The sequence below is a fragment of the Procambarus clarkii genome, chromosome 22 (genome assembly GCF_040958095.1).
Source record: "Procambarus clarkii isolate CNS0578487 chromosome 22, FALCON_Pclarkii_2.0, whole genome shotgun sequence".
In the NCBI taxonomy this organism is placed as follows: domain Eukaryota; kingdom Metazoa; phylum Arthropoda; class Malacostraca; order Decapoda; family Cambaridae; genus Procambarus; species Procambarus clarkii.
In genome coordinates this window covers 31,914,099-31,932,841 of record NC_091171.1, presented here as the reverse complement: position 1 = coordinate 31,932,841, position 18,743 = coordinate 31,914,099, and the positions used below count along the sequence as shown (strand labels likewise).

At 44.4% G+C, this 18,743-nt stretch overlaps 1 protein-coding gene across 15 annotated transcripts in view; it reads left to right on the top strand.

Moving 5' to 3' along the window:
- DCTN1-p150 (dynactin subunit 1) overlaps window positions 1-18,743 on the top strand; it is a 398,222-nt gene that overhangs the window by 244,114 nt on the left and 135,365 nt on the right. For all 15 annotated transcript variants that reach the window (XM_069328813.1, XM_069328823.1, XM_069328818.1 and 12 more), the window contains one exon: window positions 17,949-18,148. In XM_069328813.1, coding sequence (XP_069184914.1) covers window positions 17,949-18,148 — 200 coding nt within the window. The remainder of the gene's footprint in view (window positions 1-17,948; window positions 18,149-18,743) is intronic.

The following is an 18,743-nucleotide window of genomic DNA, read 5'->3' as shown; positions in this document are numbered from 1 at the left end:
AGATTGTAGATGAATATGTTCCTCGTTTTTTCCCTGCTTCTGCAAGTAGTTCAGCTTGAAGTGTGTCAGTGGTGATGACTTTTTTGTTGTCTTCTAGCTTATGGATATCGTCCAGAAGCATTTCGATTTCCAGGCGTTTTTTATGCATCTTTGGTTTAGATAAGAATTGACAATTTAGACGAAGATTTAAGAGGTCTCGTTGGTCCTGGGTAAGATCATAAGAAGTCAGGTTAAAGTAGCCATCCTTAGGACGAGGGATTTTTAGCTGTCCACCGTTTAGGGATGTTAACTTACGGAGTGTCTTTGTTTCTACAAGAGTTTTATGTTGTTGTTTCAGGTTAAATAGTTCACTGTTGATGGTTTGCTTGAGTTGGATAGGGATGTCGTACTGGGTCCATTTGTTTAACAGATGCTCCGCCTGCTCTATAAAGGTTTGGAGGGCTTCCTTCTTCTTGTTTAGTTGATGCCGAATGAGCTCTTGCCTATACCTATAGGTAAACTCTGTATTGCGGACTGCTGGGTCATGTGGGTTTATATTGGTGTATACTGGCAGCAGGTTTTCTTTCAAATACAGAATATGCGGTCATATTCAATGAAACATGTTTGAAAGAAAACCTGCTGCCAGTATACACCAATATAAACCCACATGACCCAGCAGTCCGCAATACAGAGTTTACCTATAGGTATAGGCAAGAGCTCATTCGGCATCAACTAAACAAGAAGAAGGAAGCCCTCCAAACCTTTATAGAGCAGGCGGAGCATCTGTTAAACAAATGGACCCAGTACGACATCCCTATCCAACTCAAGCAAACCATCAACAGTGAACTATTTAACCTGAAACAACAACATAAAACTCTTGTAGAAACAAAGACACTCCGTAAGTTAACATCCCTAAACGGTGGACAGCTAAAAATCCCTCGTCCTAAGGATGGCTACTTTAACCTGACTTCTTATGATCTTACCCAGGACCAACGAGACCTCTTAAATCTTCGTCTAAATTGTCAATTCTTATCTAAACCAAAGATGCATAAAAAACGCCTGGAAATCGAAATGCTTCTGGACGATATCCATAAGCTAGAAGACAACAAAAAAGTCATCACCACTGACACACTTCAAGCTGAACTACTTGCAGAAGCAGGGAAAAAACGAGGAACATATTCATCTACAATCTTAACCCCACGACTCAAAGAAGCAGCGAAACAACTAAAAAATCTGAAAGACGTAACAATAAGAAAAGCCGACAAAACAGCAGCATATGTATTGATTCCTACCCATGAATACATGAACAAAATTAGCGACATCCTAAGTGACGACTCCAAATTTCAACGAATCACGAGGAACCCCGTAGAAGACCTTAAGCGGAAAGTAAACAAAACAATTACAGCAATCAACGCAAAGAAAGGTAGTGTGCATTTCAATAAACTTCAAGGCGACTATGGCTTAGGATATGCCTACGGCAATGTTAAGACGCATAAACCAGGTAACCCACTACGCCCTATAATCAGCCAAATACCAACCCCAACTTATCACCTGGCAAAGAAACTCAATGAACTCCTAACTCCATACACTCCAAGTAAGTTTAGTCTACAATCTTCAGCAGATTTCCTAGAATTGATCAAATCTACCCAGCCCGATGGAATCATCGCTTCCCTGGACGTTGAATCCCTTTTTACCAACGTCCCAGTCGACACAACCATAGGAATGATACTGGACAGAGTATACAGAGACGCGAGCACCCCCAAATTAGACATACCTGAGCCACACTTGAAAAGTCTTCTCGAAGCATGTACAAAGGAAGCCCCTTTCATCAGTCCACAAGGAGACATGTATTTACAAATAGACGGAGTAGCAATGGGCTCCCCCTTAGGAGTTTTATTTGCTAATTTTTATATGGGAACCATCGAAGATAGGGTCTTCAGTAGCAGACAAAAACCAACTGTATACTGCCGTTATGTAGATGACATATTCGTAATAATAAAAGACTCAGATGAACTAATTGACCTAAAAAGACACCTAGAGAGAGAGTCAGTACTCCGATTTACACATGAAAATAGTGAAAATAACAGTCTGCCATTCTTGGATGTACTAATAACAAAAACAGGAACCTCTTTAAGCACCAACGTATATACCAAGCCCACCAACATAGGATTATGCCTTAACGGTAGAAGTGAGTGCCCCCAAAGATACAAAGCCAGTGTTCTCAATGCTTATATTCGTCGAGCGCTTACCCACTGCTCTGAATGGAGCAACGTGAGTAGAGAGTTTGAAAGAGTAACTCAGGTATTGGTGAACAACGGATATAGCAACGCGGAAATAAACGCTGCTATAAGAAGACACTTGGACCGTTGGTATAATTCAGAACCTAGAACAGAAACCACAACACCCCCAATAAAATTATATTACAAATCAACCATGCACAGTGAACATATAAAAGAGGAAAGAATAATGAAAGAAATAATCCGTAAAGGAGTAAAAAGCACTACTCCTAACCAAAACATAAACCTGATAATATTCTACAAAACCAAGAAGACTTCCGAACTCCTTATCAAAAACAGCCCGAAGCCGACGGAGAACCCTCTACAGCAGTCAAGCGTTGTATACATGTACACTTGCCCCCACGAAGGATGTAACCTTCAATGTAAGTACATAGGTATGACGTCGACCAAGCTGACGAGGCGTTTGACATGCCATCTTCAATCTGGTGCCCCTAGGAATCACATGAGACAAGCCCATGACATTACTCTAACAAGAGAAATGTTGAACAAGAATACTTGCATAATAGACAAAACCCAAGATTCAAGAAGATTACAAATTCTTGAGGCAATTCACATAAGAATAGAGCGACCTACCATGAACACCCAAATCACGGAACTATTTACTCTACCCACCATGAGAGTAAGGACAAGACAAGAACATATCGATGCCAACACAGAAGACAATGTCCAACATAACAGGCCAATTACACTGGATTAATCTTTGTGTTTAGATAGGAGATGCCTCGTATGGGCCAATAAGCCTTCTGCAGCCCCTATGTTTATCCCTTATGTATCCCCCTATGTTTTTCACCTTCATTGTATTATCACCTGACCTAATGCGGGTATAAAATCAACTAGTATTGTAAGATCTGTTCACTTGAGAATGAACCATGGAGGTTCGAAACGTCGTGCAAATTATACAAATAAGTGTAATACACTCTATAGTAAATCACTTCTTTTCTTCACCTTAAAAGTACGAAAATGAGTTTTGGAGAACTCCTATTCCAATTAAGCCCTGATGCTAAGAAAATAGTTAGAGGGATAGAAGCCCTAAACCAGAAAATATATATATATATATATATATATATATATATATATTTTATATTATATTATATAATTTATATTATATATTTTATATTATATTATATATTATATATTATATATTTTATATTATTTATTTATTTATTTATTTATTTATAAAATATGACCGAAAAAGTAAGATTAATAATTCTAACACGAATTTTCTCAATATTTCTTATGTTTCTTTTCATTGTTGATGGTAATTGAAAAATCAATTCTCCAAAATTCATTTTTATTTCTAGTCTGACGCGACGCTTGAACGCGTTTCGTAATAACTTATTACCTTTTCAAAGACTTTAGTTTACACACACACAACTATAACCTGCACACACTAAACAGAGTTCTTCTATGCTTTAATTTTAAACAGCTTTCATCTTATATACCTACATTTGGGTGATGTGATATGTTACAACAGTTTTGGATGAGGTGAACAAAACTTTCAACACAAGACAGAACACGAAACAATGGGTATATATTGGGTAAATTAAAGGGAAGAATGGAAGTAACTGCAAAGGGCCTATTGGCCCATATTTCTTGATGCTTCTATATTGGTGTGGAGTCTTGAAGTGGGTAGAATATAGTTGTGCATTAATTGGCTGTTGATTGCTGGTGTTGACTTCGTGATGTGTAGTGCCTCGCAGATGTCAAGCCGCCTGCTATCACTGTATCTATCGATGACTTCTGTGTTGTTTGTTAAGATTTCTCTGGTGATGGTCTGGTTGTGGTAAGAGGTTATATGTTCCTTAATGGAGCCCTGTTGCTTATGCATCGTTAATCGCCTGGAAAAAGATGTTGTTGTCTTGCCTATATACTGAGTTCTTTGAGGCTTACAGTCCCCAAGTGGGCATTTGAAGGCATAGATGACGTTGGTCTCTTATAAAGCGTTCTGCTTTGTGTCTGGAGAGTTTCTCATGAGTAGGTTGGCCGTTTTTTGGTTTTATAGTAAATCATCAATTGTATCATCTGTTTTTGTCTGTAGGGATAACGTTCCTATCAACAATATCTTTCAGGACCCTTTCCTCCGTTTTATGAGCTGTGGAAAAGAAGTTCCTGTAAAATAGTCAAATAGGGGGTAAAGGTGTTGTGTTAGTTGTCTCTTCAGAGGTTGCATGGCGTTTCACCTTCCTTCTTATGATGTCTTCAACGAAACCATTGGAGAAGCCGTTGTTGACTAGGACCTGCCTTACCCTACAGAGTTCTTCATCGACTTGCTTCCATCCTGAGCTGTGGCTGAGAGCACGGTCGACATAAGCGTTAACGGCACTCCTCTTGTACCTGTGTGGGCAGTCAATGTTGGCATTGAGGCACATTCCTATGTTTGTTTCCTTAGTGTAGACTGCAGTGTGGAAACCTCCGTTCCTTTCCATGACTGTTACATCTAGAAAGGGCAGCTTCCCATCCTTCTCCATCTCGTAAGTGAAACGCAACACAGAATTCCGCTCAAATGCCTCTTTCAGCTCTTGCAGATGTTTGACATCAGGTACCTGTGTGAAAATGTCGTCAACATACCTGCAGTATATGGCCGGTTTCAATTTCATGTCGACTAAGACCTTCTGTTCGATGGTACCCATGTAGACGTTCGCAAACAGGACACTATGGGAAAACCCATGGCGACCCTATCTACTTGCTTATACATGTGCCCATCCGGGCTCAAGAAGGGGTGCCTCTTTAGTACAAGCTTGGAGTAGTTTCCTTAGAATGTTTTCTGGTATGTCAAGAGGAGTACAGGCCGGATCATGATACACTCTGTCCGCTATCATCCCGATTGTTTCATCCACAGGTACGTTGGTAAACAGTGATTCTACGTCCAACGAGGCTCTTATCCCTGTGGCCGGTGTTCCCCGCAGTAAGTCAACAAATTCCTTTGGAGACTTCAGGCTGAAGGCGCAAGGGACATAAGGGGTCAGCAAGCCGTTGAGTCGCTTCGCTAGTCTGTACGTGGGTGTGGGTATCTGGCTGATGATTGGCTGAAGTGGGTTTCCAGGCTTGTGTGTCTTGACATTTCCATACGCGAATATCTGGCAAAAATGAACCCCATACTCTCTGACCAAATTAATTCCAAAGGGTAACGAAGGACACTACAGCCGATTTGAAAGCAAAGGTTAACAGGTTGATCGAAACTGTGAACGCCAAGAAATCCGGACTCCACCTGCCAAAGATTATTGGGGAACACAAACCTGGGTATGTGTATGGAAATGTGAAGACATGTCCCCCCTCTGCGTATGACTTGGATTTGGTGTCTGCCCCTCCCCGGGTTCGGTTCCGTGTTCACTCAGGTGTGGCGGTTCCATCTTTCCGGAGGTTTTCAGCTTCCCGCTTCCAACCGTCTGCAGTCCGGGCAGCGCCCTAGCAGCTTACCTCCTTTGTGACCCGGATTACGCCTTGGTGATGGATCCGTCGTCTATCAGGTTTGGGACTTCGTTCTCTTTCTGGATCTATTACGAGGTTCCGGAGTCGTCTTGGCTGGCAGACTGTCCTATTTTTGCCTTGGAGGCTTGGCATTCTTTCAGTCGTTCCCACACGCTTGAGTGGCGCGAGGTTTCGACTGTGGTTCAGGTGTTCCTGGGGGGCGACCTTGAGCATCTCAATGCGTGCGTGTTTGCTCCTGCCCTTTCCCGGGATGTTGGCGTTCTGCAGCTCCATGCGCAGGTTCCCTCCCTTTCGGTTGCACAGGTGGCCGAGGATTTGCGCGCCAGGGGCCTCTTTGCTTCGGCCTTGTGCTTCTTTTCCCTCCTGGAGCCATCTTCGGACTGGCTTGGGGAGGATGTGGGGGGTGCTCGGGGCCACTCTAGGGTCTGGTGCCTTGTGCTTGGCTGCTTGTATTTTTTTTTTTTACAGATGCTTCACTATGTCAGTATCAAAATATTATGAAGCACTAATGCTGCATTCTGAATTACAGGAAAAAAAGATACTCATACTTGTGCGTCAGCTGCCTTGTTGAAGCTGTTTGTGCGGATCTTGCTGGATGCGGTAGCCCAGTTTTACGCTTCCCGGCTCGCGTGTCGACAGGTGGTGCTTGCCTCCTCTCTGGAATCGGCCTAGACTCTGGTTCTTAGGATGTTTTTGCCCTTTTTTTCCTCAGCTTTTTGCTCCTGCAGTCGTAGCACAGTATATTCAGGCTGCTTCAGCCAGTTGCCGTCCGATGTCGGACTTGTTGGTTCTCCAGGGGGTCCGGGGACTTGTTGATTCTCCAGGAGGTCCTGGGGGGGGGGGGCTGTCTGGAGGGATCGTGCCAGGGTTCGGGGTTCCTCTTGTCGTGGTAGGCCACTGGCACCAGGTTTGGGCTTCGCTCCGCCTTCGGACCCGCCTTCAGTTGGTCGGCACGGTGTTCGCTCTGTGCGGGGTTCTGGGTCTTGTAAGGCGCGCGGGCCCTTTCATGGTTCGCCCCATTGACGGGGCAATGGGGGGAGGCTTGCGCTGTTCGCTCACACCTGGTCCCACGATTTGTGGGCGTTTCGGGTCATTTCCTTCGACCTACGGTGGCGTTGGGTGTCCCCTCCTTTTTCGGGGGGGTTCGGGGCTGGCGGGGCAGGCATCTTCTCCTGTGCTCCGTCGAGTCGTCTTGGAGTGGGTTTGCTTGGGCGTCATCAAAACGAAGTTGTCCCTCAGATGGGTTTCCCGTCTATTTCCAATGCCGAAACGGGACTGTGCGAACCTGAGGTTCATTCTGGACTTGTCCCGTCTGAACCCCTGGATTCATTGCCCCTCCTTTTGGATGATTATGCTGTCTCAGGTTCGGCTCCTGTTGGAGCCGGGTTCTTGGATGGTGTCCCTAGACCTCTGGGATGCTTATTGGCACGTCCCGATTCATCTGGGGTTTAGGGAATGGCTAGGTTTTGTTGTGAGGCATCGAGGTTACTGCTTTCGTTGTTTCCCGTTCGAGTTGAATCTGGCGCCTCACATGTTCATGCCTTACGCGGGTCGTTGTTGCCCGTCTGCATCTTTTAGGTATTCAGGTGTTGGCCTACCTCGACGACTGTCTGGTTTGGGCTCCCAGCTGGTCCAGTTGTCTGCTAGCCAGGGATTTGGTTCTTTCCCAGCTCGCCGGGTTCGGGTTCTTGGTGAACTGGAGGAAGTCCCATCTCGGTCGTGGCTGAGTCTTGTGTGGGACTCTCGGACCGCTTCCTTGTCTCTTCCTCCGGAGTCTCTCCTCTAGCTGAGGTCCCGCTTGCGCCTGTTTCTGAGGGGCTCCTGGGGTTGATACCTCAACCAGGTATCAACCAGGGTCACCTGGTGGTTGCTCGAGGGTTTGTGGGGGAGCCTGAACTTCGCTATATTGGTTTACCCGCCGGGTCGGGTTTGGCTTCATCGGCTGTTCTGGTTCCTTCGGGGACGTCCCTTCCACATCTCTCATGATAGCTGGGTTCAACCCCCAGAGGCCTTGTGTTGGCTGCTGCATCGCCGGCTTTCTCTTAGGGTTTTTCTGGATTCAGTGCCTTGGCGCCTGCCTGAGCCCTCACTCGGTGTGTTCTTGGATGCTTCGTCTCTTGGCTGGGACTTTGTGACCAGTGCTCACCAGGCCGGCCAGGGGCAGTAGGGTCTGTCCTTCTGTCTAGCCCACAGCACGGTGTAGGAGTTCGTGGCGGTATGGTTTGCGCCTGAGAGGTTTCGGGTCTCCTGCGGGTTGACGATCCGGCTCCATTCCGCTGCTTCCTGGTTCATTGCCTGAACAAAGGGGGTTCGATGTGGTCCTTGGCTCTTTGGGGCTGGTCACTTGGGTGACTCGTCTGCTGAGTTCTTGGGGATTGGCTCTCCTGGCTGTTCATGTGCGGGGATTGTCCAACGTCATGGCCGACGGCCTGTCCCATTTCATTCCCCACTCCACAGAATGGACAGTCGACGCCAACCCCTTCAATTGGCTTTGCCAGACGTTAAGTTGCCCCGAGGTGGACCTCTTCGCGTTGTCGTGGTCGTGGCGCCTGGTCGTGGCGCCTGGTCGTGGCGCCCTTACCTGACTGCGAGGCCATCATGGTCGATGCCTTTTGGCAGGACTGGTCGAGGTGGGGGTTCCTGTACCTCTTTACCCTGGTTCAGCTGTTGCTCCAGGTCCTGCCTCGCTTGGAGACTTACCAGGGGAGAGTTGTCTTCTTGGCCCTGTGGTGGCCAGCCCTGCCGTGGTTTCAGGCGCTGCTGGCTCGGTGTCCAAACCCGGAGGTTTTCCCGCAGCTCTGCCTTTTCCAGCAGATCAGACCAGAACATCACTTGGCTGGTTCATTCTTCTTCTCGAATCTTTGCGCATGGTATTTTTGACTCGAGTTTATCATCATCTCTTTGGTGATCAAGTGGCTTCCTTGTTAGTGTCCCACCTGCGGGTTTCGTCTTGGCGGCAGTACAAAATTTCCTGGCGGTCATTCCGTGATTATCCGGATCCCCCAGCCAGATAATCATGTGTTCCGGATGATGGTACTTTTTCACCAAGAGTGACCATTTCCAGCAATTTTTATACTACAAGTACCACTTTGACGCTCTGGGAGTGCAAGCTCCGCGCTACCCCTGGTGGGTTTGGGCATTTCCCGGAAGTGCGTGAAAATTCTGAAAAGTGTATACTCTTTTTAACTTTGTCACCTCAATTCTCGTCCTAAGGTATTCAATTTGGCATCAATGTGTTCGCAATAGAATTCCCTAGACAAGTAAATTCATATAAACTCCAAAAGCCCGGCTTACCACCCGCAGCAAACCAAGAAAGTGAGAGCGAGTTACCCGGGAGCGCTCAAAAGCGATAAAATGTGTACACTCCTTTTCACTTTGGTCACTTCAATTTTTGTTTTGGGCCTTGTTCATGATCACTATTCATCGTGGATTAAGAGCAGATAGTATCTAAAGCTGCCCTAAGAAATATAGATATGGAAAATAGCCGAAATGTTCACATGTTGTGGAGGTGAGGAAAAGTGTGACGGGTCACAACAATGGAGGAAAAACAGTGGGCCTACAGCGTGGCCCGCGTCACCTTGGTGCAACATGGCCTAACAAAGAGAACGGGAAGACGTTGGCGCTCGGTTTAAAATTTGTCCCAAAAAATTAGGATAAAAACTGGATTTTCTGCAAATATTCTAACCCTTAAGTTGTGCAACACATCATATGATGGGTTGACTGACGCTATAAAATGCGCATCCCATCATATGATGTATTGGAGTACTACGCAAGATTTAAACGGCCCGCGGATGCACGGGATTCACCTCACCTTCATCAGGGCTCTTATAAACAGACGCCATTTTTTTTTAAATTGCGGGCCAAATTCCCAGGTGTGAGGGCCTCAGTATTGAGTGAGCCTACAAGTCTGATGCACACAGCATGAGCTCACAGCACTGCTGTTCAGCTTGTGACCACAGCATCGCCTAAAAATGCCATAATATATATGTTCATGCTATTATTTAGCTATGATATTATTACAGAAGACCCCTGACTGTGATAAAAATGACCAGAATTCTGATAATAGCAGGATTGTTGTGATAATTAGCTCTGTAGTGGGAGGAGTAATCTTGGTAGGGAGGGAGGTAGCATTGTCTGCTGACTGTGTGTGACCACATTTTACTGTCTGGACTCACTATACCAGCTTAGTTGTTTGCTATGGTAAACAAAACATGCAGGTACTTATATATAATGTCTGTATATAAAAGCAAAAACAGTATGGTGGGAGGAGAATGGTGGTGAGTCAGGTGAGGTGAGGGAGGGAGGGAGTGGCAGCCAGTGGCGGGCTGCCACTGCCACTCAGCATACCAACTTAGTGGTTCGTTATGGTGAACACGAATGTAGATACTTATATATAACGTGTATATATAGTATAATAACAGCAAAAGGAGTGTGGGGGGAGAAGCCATTTAGGTGATGGGGTGGCAACATCTGCATGATTTGTCATGTTAGTAGGGTGGCCATTATGCTCTTTGGGCATTATACCGGCTTAGTTGAACAGTTATGGTGAACAAAACATGTAGATACTTATATATAGCGTCTGTATATAGGGTAATAACACCACAAACAGTATTGTTGGGGGTGAAATTTTAGTGCGTCTGACCTTGAATGTGTGAGGGAGGCAGCCGCCAACTGACTGTGTGTAGCGACGTCTCTTAGTACCTGAACTTACTATATCAACTTAGTTGTACAGTTGTGGTTAACAAAACATGTAGATACTTATATATAACATCTGTATATAGTGAATAAAAGCAAAAACAGTATTGTGGGAAGAGAATTTGGGGTAAGTCAGGTGAGTTGAGGGAGGGAGGAAGTAGCAGCCAGTGGTGGGCTGCCACTGGCTGCCACTGCCACTGCCACTCAGCATGCCAAATTAGTGGTTCGTTATGGTGAACACAAATGTAGATACTTATATATAACGTTTGTATATTGTGAATAAAAGCAAAAACAGTATGGTGGGAGGAGAATGTGGGCGAGTGAGGTGTTGAGGGAGTGAGTGGCAGCAAGTGGCTGGCTGGTGTGTGGCAGTCACTCCTCGTTGCTTTTTGACTCATAATACCAACTTAGTGGTTCGTTATGGTGAACAAAACATGCAGGTACCTATATATAACATGTGTATATAATGTAATAACTTACGAAGTATTTGTTCACTGTTTGATGAACATAATAATTGAATCAACAATATGCACACCATAATTTTGAGTACAGCGATGATTCACTCATTGTATTATATAAATATATCATACTTCACACTATTGAATAATATTACAGCAAAAAACTATTAAAAATCAATCTGAGACATTGAAATAATTAGGTAATTATCTCTTTGTGGCCACTCCTACCTGACAGCTGGGGAGCAACAGACCATATGGGACGCACGCTGAGTCAGCGCCTGTTTTTTGCCAGACTTCCCCACCCTATAGCGGGCAATATATGCCACTTATGATTTTTTTATTATTTTCCCGTGATCAGAGAACACAAATTAACAGGTTTAGAAGAAAAAAATATATATATATATTTTTTTGGGTATGTGCCTGTGGGTGACAAATGCTAATTAGCCCTATGCAACACAAGGGTTAATGAACGACGTAATGCTGCGTCGATACCAGACTATCCCCGAGTAAAAGAACGACGCAATGCTGCGTCGTTACCGAGCCAAAGTGCTACAAACAACATAATTTGAATTGCCTTTCCACATATAATTATTAAATATTCAACTAGAAACTTCAGCTTACCGTGTTGTTGTTTGTCTTCTTGATTGATGCCACACATCTTGAAGTTAAGAATTCTTGATAATTTACGTAACCTATACTAGCACAACACTAAAATTAACACTTAAAATTACTGTTACATTTAGCGAAGTTAGTTTTGACTGCCAGCTGCTGAAGCCTCACTAGTTGAAGGCACTTGGGTTGCCTGTGAGACCTCACTTGTTGAAGGCACTTGGCTTGCCTGTAACGCCTCACTTGGCTTGCCTATGACGCCTCACTAGGCTTGCCTGTGACGCCTCACTTGTTGAAGGTGCTTGGCTTGCCTGTGACACCTCACTTGTTGAAGACGCTTGACTTGTCTGTGACGCCTCACTGTTTGAAGGCGCTTGGCTTGATTTTCTTACCATTTAAGAATCAAGTTTAGCTTGCCTTCTGTGTTCATTGGCCTGTTGTATGATCAGCTCTTTGGTTCGCCTCAGGCTTCACTTCACTTGAAGTCGACTGGCCATTTTCACAAAGTTGTATAACACGTAACTTGTCTATAGTTGTTAGGACACCCTTCTCCCTCTTAACACCTACAGAATGATTGATGCTGCTACCAGACATAGTCTTGGCCAAAAATGTGCAAAGTTATTATGAAAATAAAAAAGTTATTTAAAGAATATTTCACTAATGGCGCAGCACTGTGGTATAACACGAGGGGTGGGAGCACATGGGTTGACCAGGATTGGACACGTCCACTTTGGGCAGCTATAACACGGTACGGAGGCTGCCAGGAGGAAAAAACTCACAATATTTTTTAGGGAAACTTCAGCCTGTGCAAATTGTTTTTAGGAAACACATATTTGTTATTACATAATTACTAGTATTTCTTTTGTTTTTGGCTATGATGAATTGTTCTAAAATTAATGTTAATTCCTATACTGTTGTGTATAGGCCCCTCCACATCCCCCATATCCCCCCAGGTGGTCCCACCCAACGCTCCCCTCTCTCCCAACACCACACCCATTCCTCCACCATGTGCCTAGAGCCACAGCCGAACGGGATTAATACGGTACGGCCCGCCCCATGACTTTCATATCCGGACAATTCAATGATTATCCGGCTGACTGTCTGGATAGTGTAACATCGGCAGCAAGTTAACCGGCTCTGATTTTTTATCCGGTTAAACCAGCTTTTATCTGGCTCCCATGGCTATTTTGGCCAGATATTAAGATAACTATCCGGTCACAATTTTGGCCATATAAAGGCGTTTTCTGGATGTTTGAATCTCGAATAATCGAGTGTCTACAGTACTTCTCTTTCTGTTAGAGTGATGTTGTCCTTTCTCTCTTGGTTGTTCCAAGACCGTCACCTTATGCCTAATACTGTCCCCTCATATCGTGCGACGCTGGCAGAGCTGCTTCAGCTTACTTTCGGTATTGATGTTACTTCTGCACCGTTTCGCAACCTGTCTCGGGCGTTGTTTCACCTCCGGCCTGCTCATACACTGCCTGATCCATCCTGGTCATTGGACAGATTGATCTCTTATCTCTCTTCTCCTCGGTTTGTTGTGGCCCCTTCAGTTCAGGATTGTTTCTCCATGACTATTTTTCTGTTGGCATTGGCCTCTGGGAGTCGGGTTGGTGAGCTTCATGCTCTCCTCCAGGGCAGGGGTTTCTGCTCTTTTGGTCTTCGTGATGGTTTTGTTCGTTTGCAGCCGTCTCCTTCTTTTCTGGCGAAGAATGAGACTGCTGCTTTCCAGAGGGGTCCCTGGGTTGTTGATGCTTGGTTGGTTAGGCCAGGGGTGCATCATGTTTTATGTTCGGTTGCGGCTCTTTGCCATTATTTGCGCGCCGGTTTCTGTGTCCGGGGACACGCTTTGGGTTGATCTGGTTTACCTTTAGGGGAGCCGGTCGGCCGAGCTGGACAGCACGCTGGACTTGTGATCCTGTGGTCCTGGGTTCGATCCCAGGCGCCGGCGAGAAACAATGGGCAGAGTTTCTTTCACCCTATGCCCCTGTTACCTAGCAGTAAAATAGGTACCTGGGTATTAGTCAGCTGTCACGGGCTGCTTCCTGGGGGTGGAGGCCTGGTCGAGGACCGGGCCGCGGGGACACTAAAACGCCCGAAATCATCTCAAGATAACCTTCTACTCTATTCGCGGGTGCGGGTCTCCCAGGTCATCCGCAGAGTTATTAAGGCTAGCCAGCCTGCGGTCTATCCCCGTGCCCATGACATTCGTACGTTCGCTGCTCTTGCTGCTGTCTTTGGCAACATGTCGTGGGCTGACATTTGGGCACAGGGCTTTTGGCGGTCAATCAGGTTCCTGGCTGCTCGTTACGTTGTGAACGTCCTTGGGCCTAGTCGGGCCTGTGTCGCTTTGGGTCGGCGGTTGCAGCTAGTTGTGTCTACTTCGAGTTGAAGAGTGAGCAGCGACCACTTCCCGGGTAAGTCCCTATGTTTTTTCCTCTGTGGGTAGTTAGCTTCAGGGAGCTGAATGGGCACTCCCAGAAAACCAGCGTTGAATGTCATGAAACGCCATATTCTAAGTGAGACCCGGAGGCTCCCCGGCATCCCTCCCTCCCTCCCTTCCTCCGGTCGGCGGTTTTTCACGTGTTTCGACATCCAGCTTAAGAACTAAAGGGTGAATAGCTGGTGTGTGGGGTCTGGGGCTTTCCCTTCCCCCTCCCGAGGAGGAGGAATCTTTGCAGACAGTGGCACGGTGAAGTGTGACATCATGATCGTTTGCTCGTTTTGTTTAGGGGAGTTCTGTCCATTTGTTCTGCTTTTGGTAGCAATTTTTTCACCAGAATAGGGGTTTGTTTTGGGATGCTTACCTTTCTGGGTGCCTGACCCAGTCGATGGCAGATATAGAATGCTTCCAACCACACCGCGGTTTCCATAGGCCATTGCTTCCCTTGCCTCATCTGTGGGGGCCAGGTTCTGGCTCGTGGTCCCCGGTAGGTCCATTGAACTCCATACACATGACTGATGCCAAAGTCTGACATTAGCATATCAGCCTAGTAAGCTCCAGGGAGCCTCCAGGTTTCACCCAGAAAATGGCATTTCATTACATATAACGCTGTTTTTTTTTGTTTTGTTTTTATAAACGTTCAGGTAAAGTTAATGTCAAGATGTTTCCAAATTAAACTTTTTTCATTGAAAACCCAACGAGTGTTGAAAACATTAACAAACATTAAAATATTGCCTAATTAAGAAAAAAAAAGTTCAACTCTCAAAACGAGGTGTGTTGGCTGGCGTTGTTGAGGGGTTAAGGTTTATCTCTGATTACCAAATTCCACTCACCTTGTAGAGTGAGGCAGATTCTGGTCCTGGCTCCTGGTAAGCAGGTGGTCTCAGATTCCTGGTGTGTTTAGCTATGTCTTGGTGGTACTAGCACTAAACTGAAGAAGCTACTGGGGGTCCACAAGAAAAGGGCATTTCAATACATTCAATGCTTGGTTTATTATATTGTTTCAATTATTTCACCTTTTTTCTTGCAATGCTTTCCCACCCTTTCCGGGCGAGTACCTCCCCATCTCATGAAAGTAGGAAATGGGGTAATGATGATGATGATGAAGTCTGCAGAAGTGAGTGGGACATTGGTTATATTTTTACAATTGATAACTTTGAGACACTGACAACAAGATGTATATGTATATCCAGTACAGTACACACTATAGTATCTGGAAAAATTAGAATGAAGCCTTTAAAAGTGATATAAGATGCTGTCAGTGAGACCAACAATACATGTTTCTGGAGGAACGCTATCAGCTCGCTGAAGCTATCCGAACTGATATATGCTATATTAGTTTTGGGGTCATCAGTCACAAGAAGTTCTATGCCTACTGGGAACTAGAGCCACAACCTGGTCCCTTCAGAGAGGAGCAGGGAGCAATCGTGTATGAGAACTTTACATTTAAAGTACTGTATGTCATATTTTGCCACCGATTGGTGTGGGCACCCAGAAAGATAGGTGAACCCAAACAAATAACTAGTCAGTAAAAGAACAACCTACAGCCAGAAAAAACAAAGAAATTCCTACTGAAAGAAAATAAACTAAAAGAAAATAATAGAAACTAGCATCCTATAACCCCCAGACAATGCGGGAGGGGGGAGCCATCCCAGGTGAGCTTGCAGTCCACTACCTCAGTTCTTGCCCTGATGTGCTAGCAGTCACTCGGTAACCTCTGGCCTCAAGTTCCTGTTCTGGATTTTGTTCTGTGTGGCTGTACCAGATGTTTGTGGTGTGGTGGCAAGGTGTTCTTGTACTGGAGTTGCATGCACTTAGGGTACCCTTCCCTAGGAACATTCAGAACCTTCTCCGGCCTTGTGTTGCTTTGAGGTGTCTGTCAAGGCCTTCAGTATCTTCTTCGACTTGAGCCCTGTGGTGCTGCCGCCTCCCAGGTATATCCCTATTTTCCTTCTCTGTGGGTAGTTACCTCCAGGGAGCTAATAGGGTTTCCCCCCAAAAAAACAGCATTGAAGGTAATGAAAATCCATTATCTGGACAAAGTCCCGGAGGCTCCCTGACACCCCTCCCTCCCTCTGGTTGGTGATTTTTCCCATCAGGCTTAGAACTGAGATGGATGGATGAGTAACCCCCTCCCCCTTGTCTGGGGTGGGGGTTACACTAACTAGCGAGAGTACTAGTTGTGTGCAGGATGCTAGTTTCTATTATTTTCTGTTATTTTTCTTTCAGCAGGAGTGTTTTTTTGCTTTTTCTGGCTGTAGGTTGCAATTTTACTGGCTAGTTGCTTGTTTTGGTTCACCTATCTTTCTAGGTGCCCAGCCCGGTCGATGGCAGAATATGATGTACTGTAATTTAAGTGTGTAGTACAGTGGCACCTCTATTATAGAGTTTAATCCGTTCTGGCACTGAGCTCGTTATCTGGAAAACGCATCTTAAGAAACAAATTTCCCCATTTAAAATAAAGGAAATAAATTTAATCCGTTCCACTCCCAAAAACATCCATACATGTATGACATTTTTTTATGTAAATATAATACTGCACTTGTAATTATAAATGTTTTGTTGTACTGTTTTCATGTTTACTCTACCTTATGAAGAGTTGTTGCTGGCTTGAGGGAGACGATGGGGAGGTGGGAAGGAGGAGAGGGGTTACGGTGTGGAAGGAGAATCCACCTCTGAGTCAGGCGGGCTCTCTCTTCTTGGGAATTTCACCCTACTGGGACCGGGTTGTGGTTTACTATCACTGGCTCTTTTTTTTTTTTTTTTTTTTTTATTGAGATATATACAAGAGTTGTTACATTCTTGTACACAAGAATGTAACAAGAAATTTCTCTACTTTGCAAAGAATGTATCTATTGACAATTGCTTTTGTCTTTGTTTTAGGATGTTCCTAAAACAAGACAGCAAATTGTCATTAAACATGTTCACACACCGGGTTGTTACTGCTTTATCAGTGCAGCTTTTCCAAGAATGCGGTCACCTTTTCAAACATTCCCGACACTTCCCTGATCTCACTGGAAGAGGCAGCATCCTCCCTTACCTCCTCATCCCCTTACTAATGGTGCAAATTGTTGATGAGGCCCTGCCATACTCCCTTGTGAGATCAGTCACATAGACACCATGCTCATGCTTTGCTATAATTTCCTTCTTCAAATCCACAGTAATTGTGTCTTTCTTCATCTTGACAACACTATCTTTAGCAAGCAGCTTCTTTGGAGACATCGTGCGTTACAAATTGCAGTCACAAAACCACAAAAAAAAACAGAGAAAAGCGCAAATAAATCCAGAGGGATGCTTGTCGTGTGCGATAAAACAACAACACTGGCGTCGGAAGCGTCCGAGAATTTGCGAGATCCCGCGAGACGCTAGGAAGCACCATGTGGTTTTCCTCGTTAATAGAGGTGAAGCTCATCAATAGAGACAAATTTGCTGCGAGTGGCTCGCTCGTTACTGGAAATGCTCGTAAATAGAGCCGCTCGTTAATCGAGGTGCCACTGTATTCATACACCATTGCTCCCTGTGCCTCTCTGAGGGGACCAGGTTCTGGCTCTGGCTCCCAGTAGGCACAGAACCCCTTGTGACTGATGACCGCAAACTAATATAGCACTTAACAGTTTGGATGGCTTCAGGGAGCCTCTTGGGCTTCGTCCAGAAAATGGCATCTCATTACATTCAACGATCATTTTTTTCTTCACCCAGTAGCCTCTCTTAAGTTACCTGGTAAAATAAAATTCTGATAACCCCCAAAAATGTAGTGCCTTACCTCACACATAATAGCTAGAATATTTGAGCACTGCTTACATATTTGCAGATTAGTATAGATAGTAAATGTTGTTAGCAGGACATGAGATGGCTTTTAACTCAAATAGGATGAGAAAATTACTTAGGTTGAACAAATAGATTGATAAAGAATTGATAGTTCTGCTTGATAAGTATGTTAGAAGTTTATCAGCTCCATGCTGTTGGGCAGCTTCTTATGTTGAGCCTTATATTTATAAGGAAAACAGCTTTTTTTTCAAGTTAGATGTTTGCCTTCAGAACCAGCTACAACGTGAGCTCCAGAAGGCCAAGATTGAAGCACGAGAGGCCATAGAAGCCAAAGACCGCCACACAGAGGATACTCAGGAGCTAACTGAAACTGTGGAAATGTTGACACTCGATAAGGAAATGGCAGAGGAGAAGGCAGAAACTTTGCAACTGGAACTAGATCAAGCAAGAGAAAAGGTGGAAGAACTGACGTAAGTATTTCTTGATGCATAACTTTCATTGCTTAGATGTTAATTTTACTTGTTATTTTTTATTAATATAAAAAGAGTTGTTTAGAATCTGTTTACATTTAACAAACCCTGCATTGGTAATAGAATATTTTTTACAGTGCTTTGCGTTGTCAAATATTTTACCCTACATCATGTTTTATTCACATATTTACTCACATTTTGTCTTGTTTCCTAATTGTCCAGTATATAAAATAATGAAAATTTATAAAATATAACTGTGAATGCAGATTAAAAGCAGTTTTCTGAACAGTACAGTTGGTTGCTCTTTAACCCTTAGACCACACAATACATACATATATGATTTTACATAAAATAATTTAACATAAGTTTTTAAAACTTGGTTAAACACCTTCCAATTTTTTTTGCATAATCATCTAGGCAAATGCTCCAACTTTGTTTAGATGATCACAGCGTAACTTGAAAAACAGGAGAATCAAAATTAATTTTAAAATTGAATGTTGAAAACTTCAAATTTTTTATTCAGAATAAAAAATATGAACTATCACCAATTGTTCATTTAATGTTATTATTCTCTCAGAATAGCATATGATCTTCA